At 43.4% G+C, this 24,183-nt stretch overlaps 1 protein-coding gene across 7 annotated transcripts in view; it reads left to right on the top strand.

Annotated features, from left to right (window-relative positions):
• SLC7A10 (solute carrier family 7 member 10) overlaps positions 1 to 22,585 on the top strand; it is a 196,524-nt gene extending 173,939 nt beyond the window's left edge. For 6 of the 7 annotated variants that reach the window (XM_056525782.1, XM_056525779.1, XM_056525783.1 and 3 more), the window contains 4 exons: positions 10,033 to 10,129; positions 18,407 to 18,556; positions 21,330 to 21,507; positions 22,080 to 22,585. In XM_056525782.1, coding sequence (XP_056381757.1) covers positions 10,033 to 10,129; positions 18,407 to 18,556; positions 21,330 to 21,507; positions 22,080 to 22,210 — 556 coding nt within the window. In that variant the 3' untranslated portion in view covers positions 22,211 to 22,585. The remainder of the gene's footprint in view (positions 1 to 10,032; positions 10,130 to 18,406; positions 18,557 to 21,329; positions 21,508 to 22,079) is intronic. The other variant, XM_056525780.1, reaches the window with a different exon arrangement.
• Positions 22,586 to 24,183: the final 1,598 nt, after the last annotated feature.

The raw sequence follows: 24,183 nt of genomic DNA, 5'->3' as shown, positions 1-24,183 counted from the left end.
TGCAGAGCATGAGAGGAGAGTGGGTAGCTGCGGTGACCCGTCCAAAGAATCCAAGATTCCATTAGCTTATTTCCCTTAGGACAACTAGGACGCAGGTCCCTTTGGGTTGTTGCCACCGAAAGTCAAAGGTACCACCCGAGAGGAGGTCTTCATGCCCGAGGCACCTGCTATGGCTCCAAGATACCTGCCAGAGTCATCTGAGGATGTACCCAGGCCTACCCCTGTGGTCAAGGAGGTTTGGCCTAATCAGCGGGCACCAACCAAAGTGCCTCAGCCTACTCCAGCTGTTGCGGAGGTTTGGCCGGTTCACCAAGCACCAACTGTTCATCCCCCAGTGGTGCAAGCTGCTGCAGTGCAGGTGGTTTGTCACTGTGAGTCCGACTATCACCGAGTCCCGTATGTCTCATGGAATACACCTGTCAACCCCATGGAGGGGGCTCAGTTTTGTGGCCTTAGGTTCATGTCACAACCTAGGAAGCAAACCAATCGCCGAGGCTGGGATGGAAAGATGCCATGTTGAGGAGCATCTTATCAGTCAAGTAACTTTATCCTTTTTGGTCGAAAAGACTGTGTTCTGTGTGAGTAAACTTTTTGTTTCAGGTTTCTATAGCAATGTTCAAGTACAGCACCTGATGAACTTGTCAAGAGGTTTTGTTGCAACCAATTCCGAAAGTGTGTGCCCGGCTCTTAGCCGAGATTCTTTGCCAAGAACTCTATAATGTACCTGGACTGTGGAGCGGTACAATGGACCTATGTGTATATATATCTCCTGTTGTAGTAATATATTTTTGCTTACTATTCAGCACAAGTCAGCACTTTTTCTAATGTGCTATAATTGTTGTAAATTAATATAATGTATATAACTTGTTTGTACATGAAGGTCAAAGTGTACAGTGTTTTTGTGTATGGCGATTTTTATGGGAAGTATCCTGACCCAGTCATAAAGTCCTGTGCTACACATAGTCCACTGACACTACGTTAAGTCATGCACATATGTCTAGAATCACATTAGGGCTGTAGTATTTACCATAGTATCAGTCCACCAAATGTTTATAATGTTTAATGTCTAATATTTTCTTGTGTCCACGTGCCCAGGATACTTTACTGGCCAGAAGGTATTCCTGTTAACCCACTGCGCACGTACAAAAATAAGGTAACAAATGTCTAATGTTCAGATCCTATCAATAAATTGTACCAAACAGTAAATTTAGCCAATAAAGTCATACATTTTATTTAATGGACATGATTATGAAAACATGATTAAAATAACAGAGAAAAGGATCAGTAACAACCGGAAAAGAGTATGTACTCTGAACTGGAATTATCTCTTGGAGGGCAGATGCCAAAAGTACTGGTAAATACATAACAGGCTGCAAATACAGATGCCTTAGAGCGTATACAATACATGAGGTAAGCCACAAACATGTGAATAAATACAAGAGATGAGAAAAATGTGGTGATGACAAAGCAAAAGCGAAACGGCGTAGGGGCTTGTGTGTTCTCTGACAGTGTGAGTATTCATGTGGTGACTTTGCATGTGCTGTGGTGGCTGTTGTCCACATGGGGTTTATTGCAGTATCCAGTATCCTTGTGATTGTTTTGGCTCCTTAAATGCCCCTCTGACCTCTCTGCTCATTTCAAACCCCCACATCACTGCAAAGTGTACTCTTTTCTACATCACCACATTTTTCTCATCTCTTGTATTTATTCATGTTTGTGGCTTACCTCATGTATTGTATACGCTCTATGGCATCTGTATTTGCAGCCTGTTATGTATTTACCAGTACTTTTGGCATCTGCCCTCCAAGAGATAATTCCAGTTCAGAGTACATACTCTTTTCCGGTTGTTACTGATCCTTTTCTCTGTTATTTTAATCATGTTTTTATAATCATGTTCATTAAATAAAATGTATGACTTTATTTGCTAAATTTACTGTTTGGTGCAATTTATTGATAGGATCTGGTAATTAGTGTGGTATGCACCAAACGCATTGAAACTTTTTCTTTATTGAAAAGCCACTTTTGGTCGTTCTTGGTTATTTAAATGTATAATGTTGTCTAGCAATGCATAGATTTCTGGGGAGAAGTGTGTCCCCCGAGGGACCCCAGTAGCCAAGGCATTGGGTAATAAGCCGCCGGCAGCCCAATCCATTTGAGTTGTGTCTATTGTCATGTATAATGTATTAGAGTCATACCCTTAAAACAGTTCTAAGGTTAACAAGTCTTCATATAGTTCAGGGCGTATATGGACATTTTATGCTATAAGGACTCTTTATATGCATCCGATTACTAATTTTAGACCTGGATATGGAAGTTGTTTGAAATGCCCCAGGAACTGTCTGTGGCCCCTGTGGTCATTCCGGTCCTCCAGGACTGGGCGTCAAGGGCGACTTCATTAAAGAGAGGGAGTTTGTGGTGGCCCAGTACGGGATGGTGTGTCCCCATACATTTCTCCTGCCCTATCAGGCAGAGTCCCTCCATGTCCCCAGGGCCCCCCTTACAGTGTAACCCCCATTGTATATATTTTTGCATTACTAGTGTACTGTTGTTTTAAATATTATACCATGTGCTTGTTACCCAGGAGGCACTAGTGACCAGGTGAGACCCCCCAAGTGACCTATGGGATCCTTGCTAATCTCCCCTATAAAACCAGGGGAGGGGCTGCAATCTCTCTCTTGGAGCTCTTAGCTCTTGTTCCTGAGATCCAGTTCGGTCAATACGTCTCAGAGTGTGTCCAGAGCATTGGAGGCCTCAAGCTTAAAGTCTGCAGCCACAAAGTCAGCTCAAGAAAGCTCAAAGCCATCTTCATGTCAATTGTCAAGTCAGTAAAGTATTCTATATAGTCACCATGGCTTGCACTAAAGTGTCTCTGCATACTGCAAGTCCCAGCAAGCCTGCGAGGTCCCCCTGTGTCACTGGTCACCTCCTTGGGATATTGTACTGCATAGACTGTATATGCTGTACTGCATAGACTGTATCAACTGTCTACCCTCAGTAAAGCTACCGTTGTCCATAACTTGGCGTCGGTGTCTTCATTGACCCAGGCTTGCCCAGGACCAATGGTTTTACCTTCGGGTGGTTAAGGCTAAACCACGCCCTGGCATCACAACAAGAAGGGGTTAATAACATCTGCCCCCAGGGTTACAACATCTGCCCTGTATTGCACCCTGCTATACCACATTACCATTGTGAACATCACGAAAAGGACAAGACTCGTTGGATGCATTCGCATTAAGTGTATTGTTTGCACCTCTGATGTGTTCTTGGATGCATTTTTTTAGATTTCTTTTAGTAGACCCAATGTACGTAAGATTGCAAGTTTAGCAGACTATCTTATATATTACAAAACAAGAATCACAATTAGGGAAGACAAAGTTTTAGTGGCATATTGACATACCACACATCTTACCTAACCACATCCATGGAATCCCTGTGTTCCAATCCAATTGCCTGAACTTTCTGAATTGGATGTAGGTAATAAACTGGGGGAGATAATACTGGCTAACGTTGGAGCTTTCTGAGAGGAGAAGTTACATCCTTCCTTCAAAATTTAATCCAATGCTGGATCCTATCTGAGTATAGGAAGGTTGGAGAGTTGGACCGTGCACCCTGCCCCCAAGTGAGCTGACCACCGCCTTGCTGTTAGATTTGTAAATTACTTCTATTTAAAAATATTAATCCTTCCGGTACTTATCAGCTGCTGTATGCTCCAGAGCAAATTTAGTAGTTCTTTCCAATATGACCAAAGTGCTCTCTGCTGACACCTCTGTCCATGTCAGGAACTGTCTGGAGCAGGATAGGTTTGCTATGGGAATTTACTTCTACTCTGGACAGTTCCTGACACAGACAGAGGTGTCAGCAGAGAGCACTGTGGTCAGGCAGAAAAGAACTATACAACTTCCTCTGTAGTATACAGCAACTGATAAGTACTGGAAGGATTAAGATGTTTTAATAGAAGTAATATACAAGTCTGTTTAAGTTTCTGGAGCCAGGTGATATGAATTTATTTTTCCATCGGAATACATCTTTAACCCCTTCCCACTATAGGACGTATGCACACGTTCCAGCACCCGACAAGTTCATGCACTGGGACATATGCATACGTCCTAGCGAGCTCTGGCACTGCCGCGGGCAGCGCAGGAGATCGGCGGCAGGACCCGGCTGTCAATCACAGCGCCGGTCCCGGTAGCATTAACCCCGTAGATGCCGTGATCACAGAATCGCGGGTCGCCGTTGGTTGCTATGGCAGCAGGAGGTCAGATCATGACCTCCTGTCTGCCTGCTACGGAAGCCTGTGAGATTCAGCCACAGGCTGGATCGCACAGGCTGTACAGTGTGCAGCTGATCGGGTCATACTGTGCTGCAGTACAAATGAATTACAGCATAGTATAACCTGTAAAAAGTGTAAAAAATAAAAAGTATGAAGTGTAAAAAAAATAAAATAAAAAATGCCCCGTTCCCAATAAAAGACCTGTATTATCACCCAAAAAGATCAAAAACACAAATCGTATACATAATAGGTATTGCCACGTCCGTAATGACATGTATTATAAAACTATAATGTAAATTATTCCGCACGGTGAACGCCATAAAAAAAAATCACAAAATTTGCCAATTTTGGTACAAATAGCTGAATAAAAAAGATCAAAAGGTAGCACATATGGCAAAAATGATACCAATAAAAAGTACAGCTCATACCGCAAAAAATAAGCCCTCAATGGCGTCGGATCAAAAAATAAAAAAGTTGGAAAATGAATGGCAGAAAAAGAATTTTGCTCAGAAAAGAAAAAAGAACATAGAAAGCTATATAAAATGAGTATCGCCATAATCGTACCGACCCACAGAATAAATATAACATCACTTTTACTGCACAGTGTACACCATAAAAAAATGTCCCAGTTTTTCACAATATTTTGGAGTTTTTCACAAAAAATGCTGCATGTGTCAACAAAAATACACCACTTATATAAAGTACAATATGTCACGAAAAAACACAAATCTCAGAATAGCTCGGCTCAGAAAAAGCGTTCTAAAGTTATTACCATTTAAAGAGATACATGTCAAATAAAATAAAAAAAGAGCCTGGTCATTAAGGAAAAATATGGGTCCGTCCTTAAGGGGTTAATACCCTTCTTTAGTTTAAAAGAATCTACTTTATTAAATAATCATACAAATTATTACATTAGACACAAAAAAAATAGCTAGAAGTGAAACACAGTGATGAGCCAACTATGCAGAGAGGCATGAAAAAAATGTAACTAGAATAGCAGCGTAAGTACTTGGAATCTTAATAGAACACATTGCACTACTTCCTATATGGCCCATATCCAGCCTCTATAGGCTCCACAATTACTAATAGTCAGATAAAGATCACAGCACAGCAAAGAAACAGAATTATAAATTACTTCCAGTACTTAAGTTCTTTTCTTTTTGAATTTCCTTTCTGTCTGACCACAGTGCTCTCTTCTGAGACCTCTGTCCATTTTAGGAACTGCCCAGAGTAGGAGCCAATCCCCAAAGCAAACCTATCCTGCTCTAGAGGTGTAAGAAGAGAGAACTGTGGTCAGACAGAAGGGCATTTCAAAAAGAAAATAACTTCCTGTGGAGCATACAGAAGCTGATAAGTACTGGAAGGATTAAGATTTTTAAATAGAAGTCATTTACAAATCTGTTTAACTTTTTGGCACCAGTTGATTTAGAATTTTTTTTTTCCAGTGAAGTACCCCTTTAATGAGTGCTGAAAGAGAAAACAAAAAGGGGGAGATTTATCAAAACCAGTCAAGAGGAAAAGTTGCCATAGCAACCAATCAGATTGCTTCTTCTTAAACAAGGGCTCTGCAAAATGAAAGAAGCGATCTGATTGGTTGCTGTGGGCAACTTTTCCTTTGCACAGGTTTTGATACATCTCCCCCAAAGTGCCCAGTGCATGGAACCATATCACTTGTCCTTTATATGCTTACCCATATGGTTGTCTCTCTGTTTCCACACGTATGTTTAAGACTATATCCAATGTCAAGGGGCCCCTTTTAGCACTCGTTAATTTCTGTGATCTATATCTGACTACTCATTATTGTGGAGCCTATGGGGCTGCATATGTGCCATATTGGGAGTAGTGCAGGATGTTCTATTGAAATTCCAAGCGCATTCAAGAAATGATTTGCATGTTTATCTATTACTTATGCGACAATACTTGTTTATGTTTTTGTGCTCCTCTGTGCACTGTGCTTCACCTCTAGCTATTTTTTGTATTTAGTGTAATGATCATTATCATTATTGAATAAAGCAGACTTCTTTTCTATATACAGACATGTATTAGCACCATGTAATGATGATTATTATTTATAACCAGTCTGGTAATTGTTGCTTTAGTGGACTATTGAGGTAAATCACCGATGGGTGTGTGGACAGATATAGTCTGATGTATAAAAGAGGTACAGACTCACTCAGAGAGTGCAGCATACACCGATCGAAAAGTTTCCTTCAAAGTGTACCCATCATTTGCAAATTTCTGATATGTCATTGCGTCATGCCACAGGTTTTGTATCAGAGGGGTCTGGGTTCCAAGATGCCGATCCCTCTATGGTGCTCTGTCCCCACTGACAATGCTTCCCGCTTTCATCTCGACACACACATAATGGCCCTCATGAGTGTCGGGTTTATCTCTGAGTGTTTCTTCATTTACTCCGTGTATTTTTCTCCCTGATTTACTAATGTGTCGCATGGGAAAAAAATTGTGTCCCACGGGTTGGAAATTGTGTCGCACGGTAAATTGTATATATGTCCCCCACACAGCGCAATCACATGCCCCCAGCAGCGCATGTTATATATGCCCCCCGCACAGCACATGTTATATATGCCCCGCACAGCGCATGTATATATGTCCCCCGCACAGCGCAATCATATGCCCCGCACAGCACATGTATATATGTCCCCCGCACAGCGCATGTATATATGTCCCCACACAGCGCATGTTATATATGCCCCCCGCACAGCGCATGTTATATATGCCCCCCGCACAGCGCATGTATATATTCCCCCCGCACAGAGCATGTTATATATGCCCCCCGCACAGCGCATGTATATATGTCCCCCGCACAGCGCAATCATATGCCCCGCACAGCGCATGTATATATGTCCCCCGCACAGCGCAATCAGATGCACCGCACAGCGCATGTATATATGTCCCCCGCACAGCGCATGTTATATATGCCCCGCACAGCGCATGTATATATGTCCCCCGCACAGCGCAATCATAAGCTCCCTGTAGCGAAATCATTGACAAGCATTTTATTAGCAGAGCATCTCTCCGGGAAGCTGATGCCCGATGCTCTGCTAATGCTCCGCTTGTGAGTGATAGCGCTTCAGAGGCATATGTGTATAGAAGTGGGGACCAGACATATAAGCGTAATCTGGTCCCCAGTTCGCTTCTATACACAGTCCTCCTGAGTACAAACACCACAGCTGCCCCATCGCCTTCCCCCATCCCCGGTGTTATAAACACCTGTTCCCGGGTCCGCGATCCCTCTGGCTCCAGCGCTGTCACTGTGCGCACTGACGGTGGCGTCGCATTGGGGATGTCACTCGTCATTGCGCATCGCAGCGCACAGCCACAGCGCCGGAGCCAGAGGGATCGCGGACCCCGGACCCCGGGAACAGGTATTTATAACACCAGGGATGGGGGGAGGCGATGGGGCAGCTCAGGTGTTTGTACTCAGGAAGATTGTGTATAGAAGCGAAGTGGGGACCAGATTACGCTTATATATCAGGTCCCCACTTCGCTTCTATACACATATGCCTCTGAAGCGGTATCACTCACAAGCGGAGCATTAGCAGAGCATCAGGCAGCGGCTTCCCGGAGAGATGCTCTGCTAATAAAATGCTTGTCATGATTGCGCTGTGCAGGGCATATGATTGCGCTGTGCGGGGCATATGATTGCGATGTGCGGGGGACATATATAGATGCGCTCTGTGGGGCATATGATTGCGCTGTGCAGGGCATATGATTGCGCTGTGCGGGGCATATGATTGCGATGTGCAGGGGACATATATACATGCACTGTGTGGGGCATATGATTGCGCTGTGTGGGGCATATGATTGCGCTGTGCAGGGCATATGATTGCGCTGTGCAGGGCATATTATTGCGCTGTGCAGGGGACATATATACATGCGCTGTGTGGGGGGCATATATACATGCGCTGCGTGGGGGACATATATACATGCGCTGTGTAGGGCATATATAACATGCGCTGTACGGGGGACATATATAACATGCGCTGTGATATATAGAAGCTGTGGGGACATATACAAAACCCCCTAGCGATTCTATATATCTTTCCCCACCGCAGCTCTTGAACCTTGCCGGGATCCCTGAATGGCTCTTCAGTACCGGCCATTCAGGGATCCCGGCGGGGAATTTGAAAATTAAAGTAAAATACATCGTACATCGCTGGGGAGCGGACCATGCTGCCCGCTCCCCTGCTTAATAACTTTTGATCGGATCGGGTCTCAGAAGTGAGACCCAATGCGATCAACCCCTTTGCCCCTGTACTACTACCCCCAACATGAAACAGACCCTGTTCCATGATGGGGGTAGGATTTAGTCAGTTTTGAGTCATTTGAGGTTTTGGTGAAGAAAATGTCACAGGTTTTCCTGTAAGTTTTTCATCATACTCCGAGTGTTTTTTCTTTTTTTGTCGGGGACACGCCCCTTTTTGTGATAACCAAGCCCATTTTGACAGGTTTAAAAAACACTCGGAGTGATGATATATTTTGTCGGGTTGTGCGACCAAATTTGTGTTTGGGTTTGACATTAGTAGTAAGTGCTAATGTATGTGCAGCCAGTCACCAACTGAGGCAGGTCTCCACTAATGCCAGTGATTGGCTGAGCAGGCATGGAGCAGTGACCAGGAGTGAACAGGCAAAGTCATGACGGCAGCAGGGAGGGATTGGGCAAAAAGTTCATTTGTTTTAATTTTTAAACCAAACTAAGCCCATAACAAATTGTTGCGCCAGACAAACCCTTGATAAGGCTGCAATTCACAGGTATGTTTACATAGTTTAATGTATTTCTGCACCAAAATCAATGTTAAGCCACCTCTCATTCATTGGTAAGGAAAATCCACAGTGCATTGTCATTTAAATGCATTGAAACTATCAATGCAGATTTAATATTTACATGTTGGGGGGGATTGACATTACTGCACACAGAATGAATGAAGGCTAAATCTGCATGTTTTATTTGAAAAAAATTCTAATACAGAGCTCTTTAAAAAAAATTGGGTGTTTTTTTTTATTTTAATTTTTTTTTTGCATTTAAAAATAGTCCATATCCTTAAAGGGGTTATCCAGGAAAAAAAGTTTTTTTATATATATCAACTGGCTCCAGAAAGTTAAACAGATTTGTAAATTACTACTATTAAAAAATCTTAATCCTTTCAGTACTTATGAGCTTCTGAAGATAAGGATGTTCTTTTCTGTCTAAGTGCTCTCTGTTGACACGTGTCTCGGGAACCACCCAGTTTAGAAGAGGTTTGCTATGGGAATTTGCTTCTAAACTGGGCGGTTCCCGAGACAGGTGTCATCAGAGAGCACTTAGACAGAAAAGAACAACCTTAACTTCAGAAGCTCATAAGTACTGAAAGGATTAAGATTTTTTTAATAGAAGTAATTTACAAATCTGTTCAACTTTCTGGAGCCAGTTGATATATAAAAAAAAGTTTTTTCCTGGATAACCCCTATAAGACAAAAGTGTATGGCAGCCTAAGTGTGCTTGAACAGATGATGTCGGGGGAGAAAAGGATCAGGTGTGTTGGGTTTCAATTGCCTGAACCTATTGGTTTTAGAGAGATAAGATGCCATAAGCCATATCTGGCTTCAGCTTTCCCCTCTCCAAAGAGGACACATATGTAGGAGGAGGCTGGGAGATATAACTGTTGAAAATGTATGGGCACCTTAAAACTCCATATGAACATAGCCTTAGATTAAACTGTGCCTAAAAGAAGAAAGAATTGACCTGTTTCTTTTTTCCATAGGCTATGCTTTTCTGGAGCACGAGAAGGCCACTTGCCCAGCTTACTGGCCATGATTCATTTTAAATATTGTACCCCAGTACCTGCTCTACTTGTCTGTGTAAGTCACTTCGTAGTACTATATCTTTCACTTTAAACTGTACAGTTTACTAATATTTTCTGTTCACAGCAATTTCTTTTTACCAGTGCTTCTGTGTTACACACTCCAAAAACATACAATACATTCTATAATTGTACAGTAACATTATAAATACATGCAAGCAATTGAATACATCATGTACTGACTGCAAACCGTGCATATCTATTGTAAAAATGTTCTTTGCCTGTTCCATTCTGTCTGAATAAGGCTTGCAACAAAAAATAGGTGGGATTATAACGCCCACGGGAAGTGCTCTAAAACATAACTTTTAATGGCTCCAAGATAAAAGACACCACCAAATCAATTGTGACCCATTAAAATGACATTAAATATTGTTTGAACCATGAATTGCGGCCCAACATGTTTCCACTGTGTGACAGTTTCCTCAGGGGAATAGCATTGGTACAATAATTCACGCCTAATAGTTAGGCTAAATATATCATTAATAAGATCCACTAATAGAGTCCAATCGTACTGTCTCACTAGTACATAACATTTGCTTAAATACGGGTCTCACACATTACACAGACCCGGCAGTTGGCAATGACAAATGGTACTGACAGTGCAGTGCAAAGATATGCAAATATATATATACCGGACTGTCCGAGTTCCTAGGATGACCAGAAATAAAAAAAACAGCAGAAATAGGGAACATTACTCCATATACAACCAGTGTTTTTGGTCGACCAGTGTCCACCTATAATGATTTCTACCTTCAGCCACCTAGGAATCGTTTAGATGTCCGGGTGTGCGTTTGGGCATGAGCGCTACCTACAGTGGTAAGGAGCCATGCTGCTGGCTACTGGCACTCTGAGTGCGCCGTGACGTCATAACCCTGCCGCCTGCTCCAAGCATTCGGAACGCTGGGGAAAAGGAGTACCCCTGTAACCTCCCTATAAAAAAAAGAAAAAAAAACCTGCCTAGGCTGGAAGCATAAAAAAACAAAGACAAACCTAACCTCTTGCTGCTCCCCCAATGCCTCGCTTCTCTGCCCTCCAGAGCAATCCTTTTTACTTTTATGTCTATGGGGCTATAAGAAAGCTCATTTAGTGCGCTGTGATCTGTAATCTTTATCGTAGATTTTTGTAGCTTGAACTTTTTGATAGCTTCTTATTCAATTTTTTTTATGTATTAAAGTGATCAAAAAACAGCCGTTCTGGTATTTGGTTTTTTTTTTGTTTTGTTTACGCTGTTCACCATAAGGTTCAAATAATGTTATTTGGTGATATCAAAGGTTTACTATTATTTTTTTTTCTTATTTGCAAAGCAGCTGAAAAAGGGGAGTGATTTTTTATATTTCAGCCAAAAAAATGTTTTTCTGAAAAACATACTGATAAGTTAATTTGGAATTTAGATTGAGCCCATAGGGGACAGGGACCCATAGGAGTGATGAAAAGATCTGTACAGCATTGTGGAATAGGTTAATTCTATATAAATAAAATAATTATTATTATTTATTCTTTTTTTAGTCCCCCTAGGGGACTTGTATGAGCAGTAATTGGATGGTTCATACAGATTCATTCAACTACAGCCACAGCGCTCACCTCATATAGAAAGTTACAATGCCCCTCATATAAGTAAAAGGTACAGTGCACCTCATATAACGACAGCCGTAGTGCTCACCTCTAGGGATGAGAAATCGAATCTGACTACTTGCGAATTATAGCAAAAATGTGATTACAATGAATGCTAATATTGCTGCGATTCGATCGGGCGAATTGCTTTATTAAACTCCATTTAATGCGGTCCAGGCTCCAGGGCATCTAAAATGGCGGATCCACATGTGAAGACATGGGGCAAGGAATCCTGGGAAGGCGGGAACAAGGGTAGGCGGGATGACCCTGAATCACATGCAGCATGCAGCCTATCAGCAGCCAGTCACCCCTGTGATGTCACAGCCCTATATAATCGGCAGCCATATTGCGGCCAGTCACTTCAGCCTTTCACTGCAGAGAAATAGGACAGACAGCACTTTGTGATTTGCACAGAAAAGCTTTTTTCCAGCAATGATTCACCTCCTAGTCAAGTCAGCGTTCTGTTGCACAGAGAGATGGACAGAGAGCAGTGTGTTTCACAGAAAAGCATTCTTACTGCAACGATTCACCTCTTTCTGCAGCATTCTATTACAGAGAGGGACAGAGAGCAGTGTGTTGCACAGAATAGCAGCGATTAAGCTCAAGCACAAATCCTGCCTAAAAGCACTGATAGGAAAGGGAGTGAGATTGAGAGAGAAAGTGCAATTTTGGGTGTAGTACACAGCAACTGTGTGCTGCAGCACTGGTGTGTACTGCTGGTGTTGTGCACAAATACTTTTTTAAGCATACTGGAGCGCATTCTCCTCCCCTCATAAGTGCATAGCACATACGTACATCTAAGTGGTGTACTATTTTGTACCTGTTAAAGTCTCTAGGGCCTAGATACTGTGAAAGGCCAGGCAAAAGTACTCACCGGCTGGTGTTGTACACAAATACTTTTTTAAGTTTTTTAAGTGTAGTGGAGCGTATTGTACTCCCCTCATATACGCATTAAATATGTCAGGCAGAGAAGTGCCAGGACATGCACAGAGGAGTGGCAGAGGCCTAAATTCATCAGGCAGAGGTCACAGCAGACTAGGGGCGAGTGGCAGTAGGAGTCGCAGGGAGAGGCCTGAGCTCCTGGTATCAGCTAGCGTTCTTGTCTCGACCAGAAACCCATCTGCTGTCATCGCTTGGTTAACACGGTCATCCACTTCCTCACAAGTGACATCTGACACCCACAGTCAACATTCGGTGGGTTCCTCAGATACAAACCTCAGTTGGCATGGCCCGGGAGCATCCCTGTCCTACCATTGCCTCTGTCCTATGCTGTTCCCTCCCCCACAGAAGTATCTTATGCTATGGGTTCAGCTCCACTGTTTAGTGAGGACGATCTAGAGGACAGTCAACAGCTACTGCCCATCCAAGAATTGGAGGAGACATCCGCCGCTTCCTACGCTAGGCGGCCAAGTAGTGATGAGGAGAGTGGCGTTGGAGGTGGTGTTGCGAGCATTCAGGCTCCTGAAGCAAACACTGTTGAGGAACCTGAGGACATCAGTGACATGCAGACACAACTCGATGATGATGATGATGATGAAGCCAATTGCACTTGGGAGCCAGGTGCAGAAGGGGTCTTCATCATCATCAGGAGAAGAGGGTTGTCGGTTGCCCGTGAGGCAGCAGCTGAGCCAGCAAGGCGGTAGCATGGTTGGCAGTCAGCATGGTCGCAGAAGTGGAAAGTCTGGAGCCAAATGCAGCCTACATTCCCGGGAGGTAGTGAAACAGGGGTTCCTGGAGTCGGCGGCAGTAGCAGTCAGAACGGACTGTTGGTGGGGAAATCAGTTACTTTGCGGTGTTGCAATTTTTCATCAAGCATCCGGAGGTTAACCTGGCCACATGCAAATGTGTCAGCAGAATGTGAAGCGTGGCCAGGGTCCCAATGTTGGCACCGCAGCCCTGCGTCAACATATGCAGCGTCACCATAAAGTGGCCTGGGAGAACCGTGGGTCCGATGTGGTGGTCCAGCCTGCTGCATCACCCAGTGGCACACCGCTCCCTGTTTCAGCCAGCCAAGGCTTCAACACCTCAGCCGAAGGGAGCTGTGTGTCATACCCATCTTATGTCGTTCCAGATGCTCCTGCTCCTCCTACTTTAAGTCAGTCATTCCACCAGCAATCCATCAGCGAAGCCATGTCCAAGAGACAACAGTATGCGCCCACTAATCCAACGGCACAGAAGCTGAATGTGCTCCTGTCAAGTTGCGGACTCTGTACCTTTCAGAGAACTGATGGCTTGTACCGAGCCAAGGTGGAGAGTACCAAGCCGTCATTTCTTTGCAAAGAAGGCAGTACCAGCCATGCACAATTTTGTGTAACAGAAGGTGGGCCAGTCCTTGAGCCTGTTGTTGTGTACCAAAGTGCACGGCAGAGCCGACGTGTGGAGCTGTAACTACGGTCCACTGGGTGAATGTTGTTCATGCACAGCCACAACAACAGCAACTTGGACAGGTTACGCTGCTTACGCCTCCATGCTCTCAGGCCGTTGGTCCTGTGACAGTGTGCGACTCCGTCTCCTCATCCTCCACCCACCATGTCCTCAGCCTACACATCATGGACAAGTCTCAGTGCCCCTCCAGCATAGCATGTGTGCAGGGCATGGCGGTGTCACGCTGTTCTTCACATGGTTTGCCTTGTCGAACAGAGTCACACAGGGGAGGAACTGCTAAAAGTCATTCATGAAGAAATCGAATCATGGCTTACTCCAAGGAAACTGGAAATGGGAACCATGGTGATCGGCAATGGGAAGAACATCTTGTTTGCGCTGCTACAAGGAAGCCTGAGACATGCGCTCTGCATGGCACACGTGTTCAATCTGGTTGTTAAGCGGTTCCTGAAGTGTTCCCCCCATCTGCAAGGAAGGAAACGTTGCATGCACGGAGCACAGTTTAGGTTTCACGAGATGGGCAGATTTTCTAGTCATCTGACAGGAGAGGAGGAGCAGCTAGAGGAGCTAGAGGATTATGAGGAAGGCGAGACACAGGACCCAGAAACACTGTGGCAGTATTCAGTGGAGATGGAGGCAGGGAGTCCCTCCAAATCCCTTGCACAAATGACACGATGCATGATCCCTTGCTTGCGTAGTGAGCGCCGAATTGTCACCATTCAGCAGCAGGATGACTTATGGCTTTCCACCTTATTGGACCCTCGCTACCGACACAAAATGTGGCCCTTTTTCAGATCCACTGAGAGGGAGGACAAACTGACCAACTACAGAGACATCCTAGGTAATCAGTTGGCCGATGCCTATCTGCGCCATCGTCCATCCTCTTGCAGGTCTGACTCGGGGCCCTCTGTGCTCATGTTCCACCGCCATGGCTGCTAGGAGGGGAGGGGTGGCAGGAGCAGTACCAGCTCCATCAGCAGCAGCCTGAGTCTACAGTCGCTGATGAGTAGCTTTCTTCACCCACATAGTGAAGCAACTCATCAGCAGCAGGTAGACCTGGAGCAGGACCTGAACCAGCAGGTGATGGCATACCTTGACATGACCATGCCAACACACCTTGAAGATCCGCTGGACTTCTGGGCAGCCAAACTTGATTTGTGGCTGCAACTAGCAGAGTTTGCCCTGGAAATCTGAACTGCCAAGCCAGTAGTGGGCCATCAGAACAGGTGTTTAGTGCAGCGGGGGCCATAGTAACCCCAAGTAGAACTTGTCTGTCTATGAAAAATGTGGAGAGCCTGACCTTTGTGAAGATGAATCAGGCATGGATCAGCCAGGATTTCCACCCAGATTGGCCATGGTGCCACAACAAAACCCTTCACAAATATGTTTAAGGTGCTGCTCCCCAGTTACAGACATTCCTCGCCATCAGACCACAAGTAAGTATTGAGGGTATGCATTAGCTAAAACTTATCTTTTCTTAGGATAAATATACATACATATATACATACAAAAAAATGTTTTGAAATCAAACAAAAGAAAAGGTGTGCAAAAACACCATGTGCCACCTACACCAAGTATTGATGTGATACAAAGCCCTCTAAAAGGTGGAAGGGAACAAGTATGATCCATTGTAAGGGGGGTGGGGGTAAAAACTTCCACTGTAGGGCCTTACTCTCGCATTATTAATTCCCTTCTTTGCACCCTAAAAGGGCGACCACACACAGGAACCTCTCCCTATTTCCCCCTACAAAACACTGCCATTTCCCAGACTTTTTAGGTGGAAATAGAGAGAGTTTCCTGTGTGGGGCCGCCCTTTTTAGGGTGAGTAACACTTGCATAGAAGGGAATTAATAGGGCAAGAGTAGGGCCTTACAAAGGAAGTTTTTACCCCCCACCTGCTACAATGGACAATATATTGTTCCCTTCCACCTTTTCGAGGAAAGTTTTACTCGTCTTAAATAGGGCAGCCCCACACAGGAACCAATCCCTATTTACGTAATGCAGATCCTCAATACTTACTTGTGCACACTAACACTTTTGCAAAAGAGACTGTTTTCTTCTGCCTACCTGCCTCAGCTACTATTTTGATCCTGCCACCCACCTGATGCCACACATCTGAAGCCAAGTTCTCCATTTTTCACCCACCTTTGTCACCGGGTACTGGTATTGCCACCCACCGCACCACTCTGTCACTGGGTCACTTTCAGGACTCCTGATATTGCTGCTGCCACCTCCAGGCTGTCTCATTCTGCGACTATATGTTCTCCTCATGCTGCCACCACCTCCACACTGTGTCATTCAGCCACTATATCATCTCCTCCTGCTGCCACCAACACCATGCTGTGTCATTCAGCAGCTATATGTTCTCCTCATGTTGCCGCCACCTCCACGCTGTGTCATTCAGCCACTATATGTTCTCCTCATGCTGCCGCCACCTCCACGCTGTGTCATTCATCCACTATATGTTCTCCTCATGCTGCCGCAAACTCCAGGCTGTGTCATTCAGCCACTATATGTTCTCCTCATGCTGCCGCCACCTCCACGCTGTGTCATTCATCCACTATATGTTCTCCTCATGCTGCCGCAAACTCCAGGCTGTGTCATTCAGCCACTATGTGGTCTCATCATGCTGCCGCCAACTCTAGGCTGTGTCATTCAGCCACTATTTGTTCTCCTCATGCTGCTGCCGCCACCTCCACACTGTGTCTTCAGCCACTATATGGTCTCATCATACTGCTGCCAACTCCACGCTGTGTCATTCAGGCACTATATGGTCTCCTCATGCTGATGCTACCTCCACGCTGTGTCATTCAGCCACTATATGGTCTCATCATGCTGTCGCCAACTCCAAGCTGTGTCATTCAGCCACTATATGTTATCCTCATGCTGACGCCACCTCCACGCTGTGTCATTCAGTGGTGTAATATTAAATTTAAATTTCAAAATCTTAAATTTCAAAAAATCTATGTCATCTTTTCAAGACTGAGGCACTGTGGACGTCAACATCATATATTAGCTGTGGAATTACCACAAGAATACAATAAAACAGGTTGGAGCGATAACAATGAACCATAACTGATTAAATGAAACATTTGAAGTTCCACAAAGAGTAATACAGGGGGTAGGGGGGCGGGTGCGCTGAGAGGCACGGGCTGGAACAGGTGGAAGCTCACCTCGCCAGCTTGATACTTACCAGAATGGGTACTCAAAAAATATAAATAAATGAATATTAAATAAAAATACATCTCTTTATTATCTTCAATTATAAAGAAAGCCACACTGCCCCCATATAACTACAGGTACAGTGCATCCCATATAACTACAGTCATAGTGCTTACCTCATAAAGAAAGCAACAGTGCCCCCATATAACTACAGCCCCAGTACAGTTACAGTGTATCCCATAAAAATACATTCATCATGCTCACCTCATAAAGTACCAATGCCCCCATATAACTACAGCCACAGCGCTCACCTCATAAAGAAAGCCACACTGCCCCCCATATAACTACAGGTACAGTGCATTCCATATAACTACAGCTGTAGAGCTCACCTCATAAAGAAAGCCATAGTGCCCCTCCCCCATATAACTACAGGTACAAATATAACTACAGGTGAAGAGCTCACCTCATAAGGTAAGTCACAGTGCCCCCCCCCCCCCCCCCCCACACACACACACACACACAGTGCACCTGTATAGGTGTGGCTCACACATGGGTGAGCAGCACATGGGGCCTCCCAAGATTCACTCTTGCCTGGGACCCCAATGAGTTGTCAATCTACCCCTGCACCCCCACTGTTGACCTCACTGCCAGATTCCGGTTGCTAAGGGGTTAATTTGCCGACGCTGGGCTGGTAGATGATGCGACGTGTATGGGCCGAGCTTCCTGTAATGTCACACATATATAATTAATTATGCAAATTAACATGGCCGGTATCTTTTGGCAAGAAAGGTGGCAATCCTAGCTGAGCCCCCTTCCAAGTACATGGTCTACCTCTATAGTAGGTACGCCACTGTGTTAGCCCATGGATGCATTAATCTATGGGTTATACCATTTTACGGTACGGTACAGACAGGCGCTATTGAACTGGTATATGAAACATATGTGAACAGAATTTTAAATACATGTATATTAGAAAATTGTAGGATTCCCTAAACAAATAAATAACTGGAATACCTCTCTGAACTATGCAGAAATGTGTGATACTGTACCTAAAATCAAGATTTTCAGCGTTGTGATCTTCCTCATTAGGACAATACTGATTTCCTTATTGTTTTCTCAGTGTGGAGCAACAGTTATCATCATGCTGGTTGGAGACACATACACCCTAATAAACTATGTGTCTTTTATAAACTACCTCTGCTATGGCGTAACAGTTATGGGACTAATTGTTCTTCGCTTCAAGAAACCCAAAATGTTCCGACCGATTAAGGTAGCACAATATGTCTGTACATCTATCATTATTGTATGTCCTTGAAGAAGTAGATATTATTGCATTATCTAGTTACAGTAAAATGATGCTTCCACTGACACTTTCACACTATAGTATTTTGTATGAGTGTTTAAAAGCCAGAAGTGAAACAAACCAGATAAAAAAATCTAATGGAAAGATGTCAACCTCTTCAATGTTTTTAACCCTCTCCTACTTTTGGCTTACAAATACTGATTTGTCCATGTGAAAATAGTCTTAGTGTATACACCAAGAAAGCCCCAGTGCCCTATGGATCTGACAGATACCAGTGTCTTTTTGGCTTGGACAGTCAGGGGTATGTTAGTATAAGGGTGCGTTCACACCTCAATTTAGCAATACGGCCACCGAAATAAAAAAAATAAAAACGCTGCTGTATCCACGCCAGACCCATGTGACAACGGATAGTGACTCCGATCAGCTCATTTTAACCATATCAGACCATGGTTTTTAGTTCGGCAATAAAAACGGATATGGTTCAAAAATGAGCCGACCAGAGTCACTATCTGATTCTGTTCAGCTCATTCAAATGAACGGGATGCGGCACGGATCCGGTTACCGTATTGCTAAATCATAATGTGAATGTCGCCTAACTTTTATGTGAATTGTACAAAAATCTCCTGTGCTGTAGTGCTTACTACATTGCATTAACATAGCAGGCCAGCGGCAGTGCAGCAAGCAGCACTGCATTGGTAGGTTCACACTGCATTTTGTGTTTATGCTTCATTGGTTTCCGTTTCATTTCAAAAGTTTTATTTTTATACAATAGCATAGTCTTCGCTATTTTGTCGATAGTGTGCACTGCAATATGTTGCTTTGCTTTTTTCGTTTTTTTAATAACGTCAATGAAAAAATGAATTCTGCAGTATAGTATGCAGCAGAATCTGCTTTTAGCATCTATTTTACATAAAAGTTTTTATATCGACGATACAAAAAAAAAAAAAACTACAGCAACCTGCAGGTAAAGACTGCATATATAATATTACACACCTATTAAAACAGAATGCACCAAAACTAAGTATGGACAAATCGATATATCTCTTTATTAGGTTATACAAAAATAGTTTATAAAACACTAAGATACATTTTAAACATAGACAGCACCAGATACATACAATGAATAGGTATGAAGGCTCAACCCATAGGAATGAAGCCAGAAGTAAAGAAACCAGATCAGGTACAAGGCCTAACCATTTATAAATTCATAGAATGATACAAGGAAAGACCTGAGCAAAAGTAAAGAATAATTACATAGGGGTGCCAAACCATACATTATTTTTTATTATCTATTTTCATTTTTATTCTATTTGTCCTTTTTCAGTTATTAATTACTGGTTATTAATTTCTTCCAATTTCCCCATTTAATAAATATTTATTTTTCTTTTTTTTTTGCATCTTTTTCTTTTTATTATATAATTTTTTTTATCATTTTTCATTTTTTGCTATATTTCAGGTAGTATTTTCTATCCTCTAAAATTATAATTTTTTATCTTTATTCATTTCTCATTACATCTTTACACCTTTTATTTAATTTTTTCATCTATTATCATTTATGTTCTATTATTTTTGTATTATTCCTATTCATCATCCTTCCAATTTTCCCTTCTATTTCATTATTATTTTTATCCTTTCACTCACCATCACTGGTATCACATTCTATGGCATTCGTGTCCACCATTGGTTTATACTTATGCCGGTCATGCTATAGTGTTGTCCTATTGGGTAGTATGGTATATATATATAGTGGACTGCTCCCCTAGTTAGCCATTTCCCCTGAGGAAGCGATACTACAGCAAAACGATCGTTGGGGTTGGTATAGGAATGGTTTGGCACCCTTATGTAATTGTTCTTTACTTTTGCTCAGGTCTTTCCTTGTATCATTCTATGCATTTATAAATGGTTATGCCTTGTACCTGATCTGGTTTCTTTACTTCTGGCCTCATTCCTATGGGTTGAGCCTTCATACCTATTCATTGTATGTATCTGGTGCTGTCTATGTTTAAAATGTATCTTAATGTGTTTTTTAAACTATTTTTGTATAACCTAATAAAGATATATATATTGATTTTCCATACTTAGTTGTGGTGCATTCTGTTTTAATAGGTGTGGTAATAATTTTTTTTTTATACTTTTCAAGAGTATAAAAGTTTTCATTACACATAAATAGAAAACACAATGTGAACCCAGCCTTAGAGTACAGGATGCATCGCCGTTTAATATACAGAAGTGCTGAGGGCCTGCAATGAGCCTGGTGTACGACACCAATCAGGTTGGTAGCCACTACTATTGTATGGCATGTGAGATGTTTTTTAACATTGGGGCCTATAGTATGTATGACGTATAGCATGCAGTGACGTAAATGAGGCTTTATGTTCGACATATGCACAAGGAATTGTAGTTCAGCCTAATTCGAATATGAAAATATACATATATCGTACATTTGCATAGTCTGTTTACCTCTTTGCCTCTCTACATGCAGAGTATGCTGCTGACTGTAGCACAAGGGTAATGCTGATCTAACAGATGACATTATATATGTATTATTATTATACTTATATATGGCTCTGACATATTCCGCAGCTCTCTTTGTACCATAAAATAGCACACTCAGTATGGCACCCTATTGATTCTGCAATCTGTCCTCCACACAATTTCTTTAAAGATTAACTCCAATGTAAATCTGGGCAGACAGTGAGTGTAAAATAGAAAATGGTTTAATGTTTATGTTTTATTTCAGGTGAATCTGTTGATTCCAATCACGTATCTATGTTTTTGGGCATTCCTATTGATATTCAGCTTCTATTCAGAACCAATAGTGTGTGGCGTCGGACTCATAATTATTTTAACGGGTGTGCCAGTCTTTTTCCTGACAGTTTACTGGAAGAATAAACCAAAGTGTATAGATAGATTTATTGGTAAGTTATGAATTGTATCCATCTATCTATCAAATGTAGAAAGATATCATTACAGTATGTCTAGCTTTCATGTTTGGTAGCTGCATTCCTCAATTGGAAACATGTAGCCCCTGCAGTAAAAGGGAAAAAATAACGCCCATAGACACAGCCAACTCTCTTATCATCTTCTCCCCGTTTCATAAACTGCAGAATAGGATCCTCGGTCTCATGATCACTGAGGGACCCAGCAGCCAGTCCCCAATAATCAAACTTTTTTGCATGCATATACCATACCAGGCATATTGGGAGAATCACCAAGGTGTTTCTGCACTGGATAAGGTGATTTGTGGTGGGATCAGCAGAACATGGTGGCATTCCTAGCTATAAGGTCCATTGTTTACTGTAAATAATTATGACTCCATATCTAGAATAGTTTCAGTGTTGGTGTGTACAGTTTAACACCACTGTTAAAGAAAGCCTTACATTTTGATTTTGCTATAGTGTCTTCCTCTGTCAGGCAGCATCAACACTTTAGTATCCTATTTTATTCTTCGTTTCCTTACATAATAACACAATTTAAACTTTCCTTTAAGAAAAGATGACATACTGCGGACAGAAAGTTTGCTACGTTGTATACCCTCAACCAGACCTTCCAGAAGAAGACCTGGTCCACTGCAATGATGCCCTGGTGTCTAACAATGAAAAGTCCATCAAAATTCAATGAGCTACTTTCCAAGTCCAAGCTTTCCTACATTTTGTTTACAGGCAAATATGTGGAGAAAATGTACTTGAAAATTAGCGATATAGAGAAGTATGGAATAAAAGACGTAAAGAAGGGAGAGTCATCCCAGGAAACACAACATCACAGCAATTATGGCTTTCAAAGGCGGCTAATGCAAGGAACTGGATGTCTTTTTGATATATGTTAATTAACCCCTTCCCGACCCGAGGCATGAGGACAGTTGGCCGCCCCCTGGTATTGTTTATCCTCTGGTCACATGAGCCGCTGTATAATGTGAGAGAACTTTTTTTGGCCTTTCATCTTGTATAAATCGAACTGGTCTTTTTTTCCTCAATTAAAGCATACGTTTTCAACCAACCACGGTGTACTGTGTGCTGAACTTTGTATTTCACATTATGAGCACGACACAGCTTGGCACAATAATTAGTTTGTTAGATAAATATTTTGTTACATTGCTGAGGATTGGAGATCACACAAGTGTTGTGGAGCTAGAAGGTTTGCCCATCCCATGTGTTGGCATGTCATACACCTGCACAATGGGCACAACCAGTGCATTCCATATGCAATAAGGGATTAGATTATTTGCCTAGACATTTATAAAGTTGTTTAACAAGGTTATTTAGATATATAAACATCATACAGGATTTCCCTGAGCAAAATAACAATGGCAGAGATCTGCTCCCCCTCCGAAGAACTCAACCATGTATTTTACACAGTCACCCTTTAATTTTTAAATAGATACCATGTGATACATACCTTTTAGGCCATGTTCACACACAGTTTTGAAGGAGATGTATCAAAACCTGTGCAGAGGAAGAGGAGTGCAGTAGCCAGTGGCAATCTAAATTTTAAAAGAGACCTGTGAAAAATAAAAGAAGCAATCTAATTGGTTCTATGGGCAACTGCACCACTCTTCCTCTGCACAGGTTCTGATAAATCTACCCCAATGTGCTTTGTCAGCAATTTTTCCATTGAGTCCCATTAAACTCAATAACTGAAAAAGATGGTTATTTTGTGTCCATCTTTAATAACTCAAAATGGACAAGTAACTGCTACCGTATTTATCGGCGTATAACACGCACTTTTTAGGCTAAAATTTTTAGCCTAAAGTCTGTGTGCGTGTTATATACCGATACACCCCCAGGAAAGGCAGGGGGAGAGAGGCCGTCGCTGCCCGCTTCTCTCCCCCTGCCTTTCCTGGGGTCTAGAGCCCTGCTGTCGGCCCTTTTCACCCCCTGGTTATCGGCGCCGCTGCCCGTTCTGTCCCCCTGACTATCGGTGCCGGCGCTGATAGCCAGGGAGAGAGAAGCGGCGCTGACAGCCAGGGGGAGAGAAGGGGCAGCGGCACCCATTGCCGGCGCCGCTGCCCCGTTGCCTCCCCCCATCCCCGGTGGCATAATTACCTGAGTCGGGTCCGCGCTGCTCCAGGCCTCCGTCGTGCGTCCCCGGCGTCATTGCTATGCGCTGAACGGCGCGGCGCATGACGTCAGAGCGCCGCGCCGTGCATAGCAACGATGCTGGGGACGTACGACGGAGGCCTGGAGCAGCGCGGACCCGACTCAGGTAATTATGCCACTGGGGATGGGGGGAGGCAACGGGGCAGCGGCGCCGGCAATGGGTGCACCTGCCCCTTCTCTCCCCCTGGCTGTCGGCGCCGCTTCTCTCCCCCTGGCTATCGGCGCCAGCACCGATAGTCAGGGGGACAGAACCGATAACCAGGGGGTGAAAAGGGCCGACAGCAGCGCTCTAGACCCCAGGAAAGGCAGGGGGAGAGAAGCGGGCAGCGACGGCCTCTCTCCCCCTGCCTTTCCTGGGGGTATATTGGGGTATACACGCGCACACACGCACCCTCATTTTATCATGGATATTTGGGTAAAAAACTTTTTTTACCCAAATATCCTTGGTAAAATGAGGGTGCGTGTTATAGGCCGGTGCGTGGTATACCCCGATAAATA

Source organism: Hyla sarda, chromosome 6, assembly GCF_029499605.1.
Source record: "Hyla sarda isolate aHylSar1 chromosome 6, aHylSar1.hap1, whole genome shotgun sequence".
NCBI classification, from domain to species: domain Eukaryota; kingdom Metazoa; phylum Chordata; class Amphibia; order Anura; family Hylidae; genus Hyla; species Hyla sarda.
The sequence above is the reverse complement of the archived record's forward strand: the minus strand, read 5'-3'. Positions and strand labels throughout refer to the sequence as shown.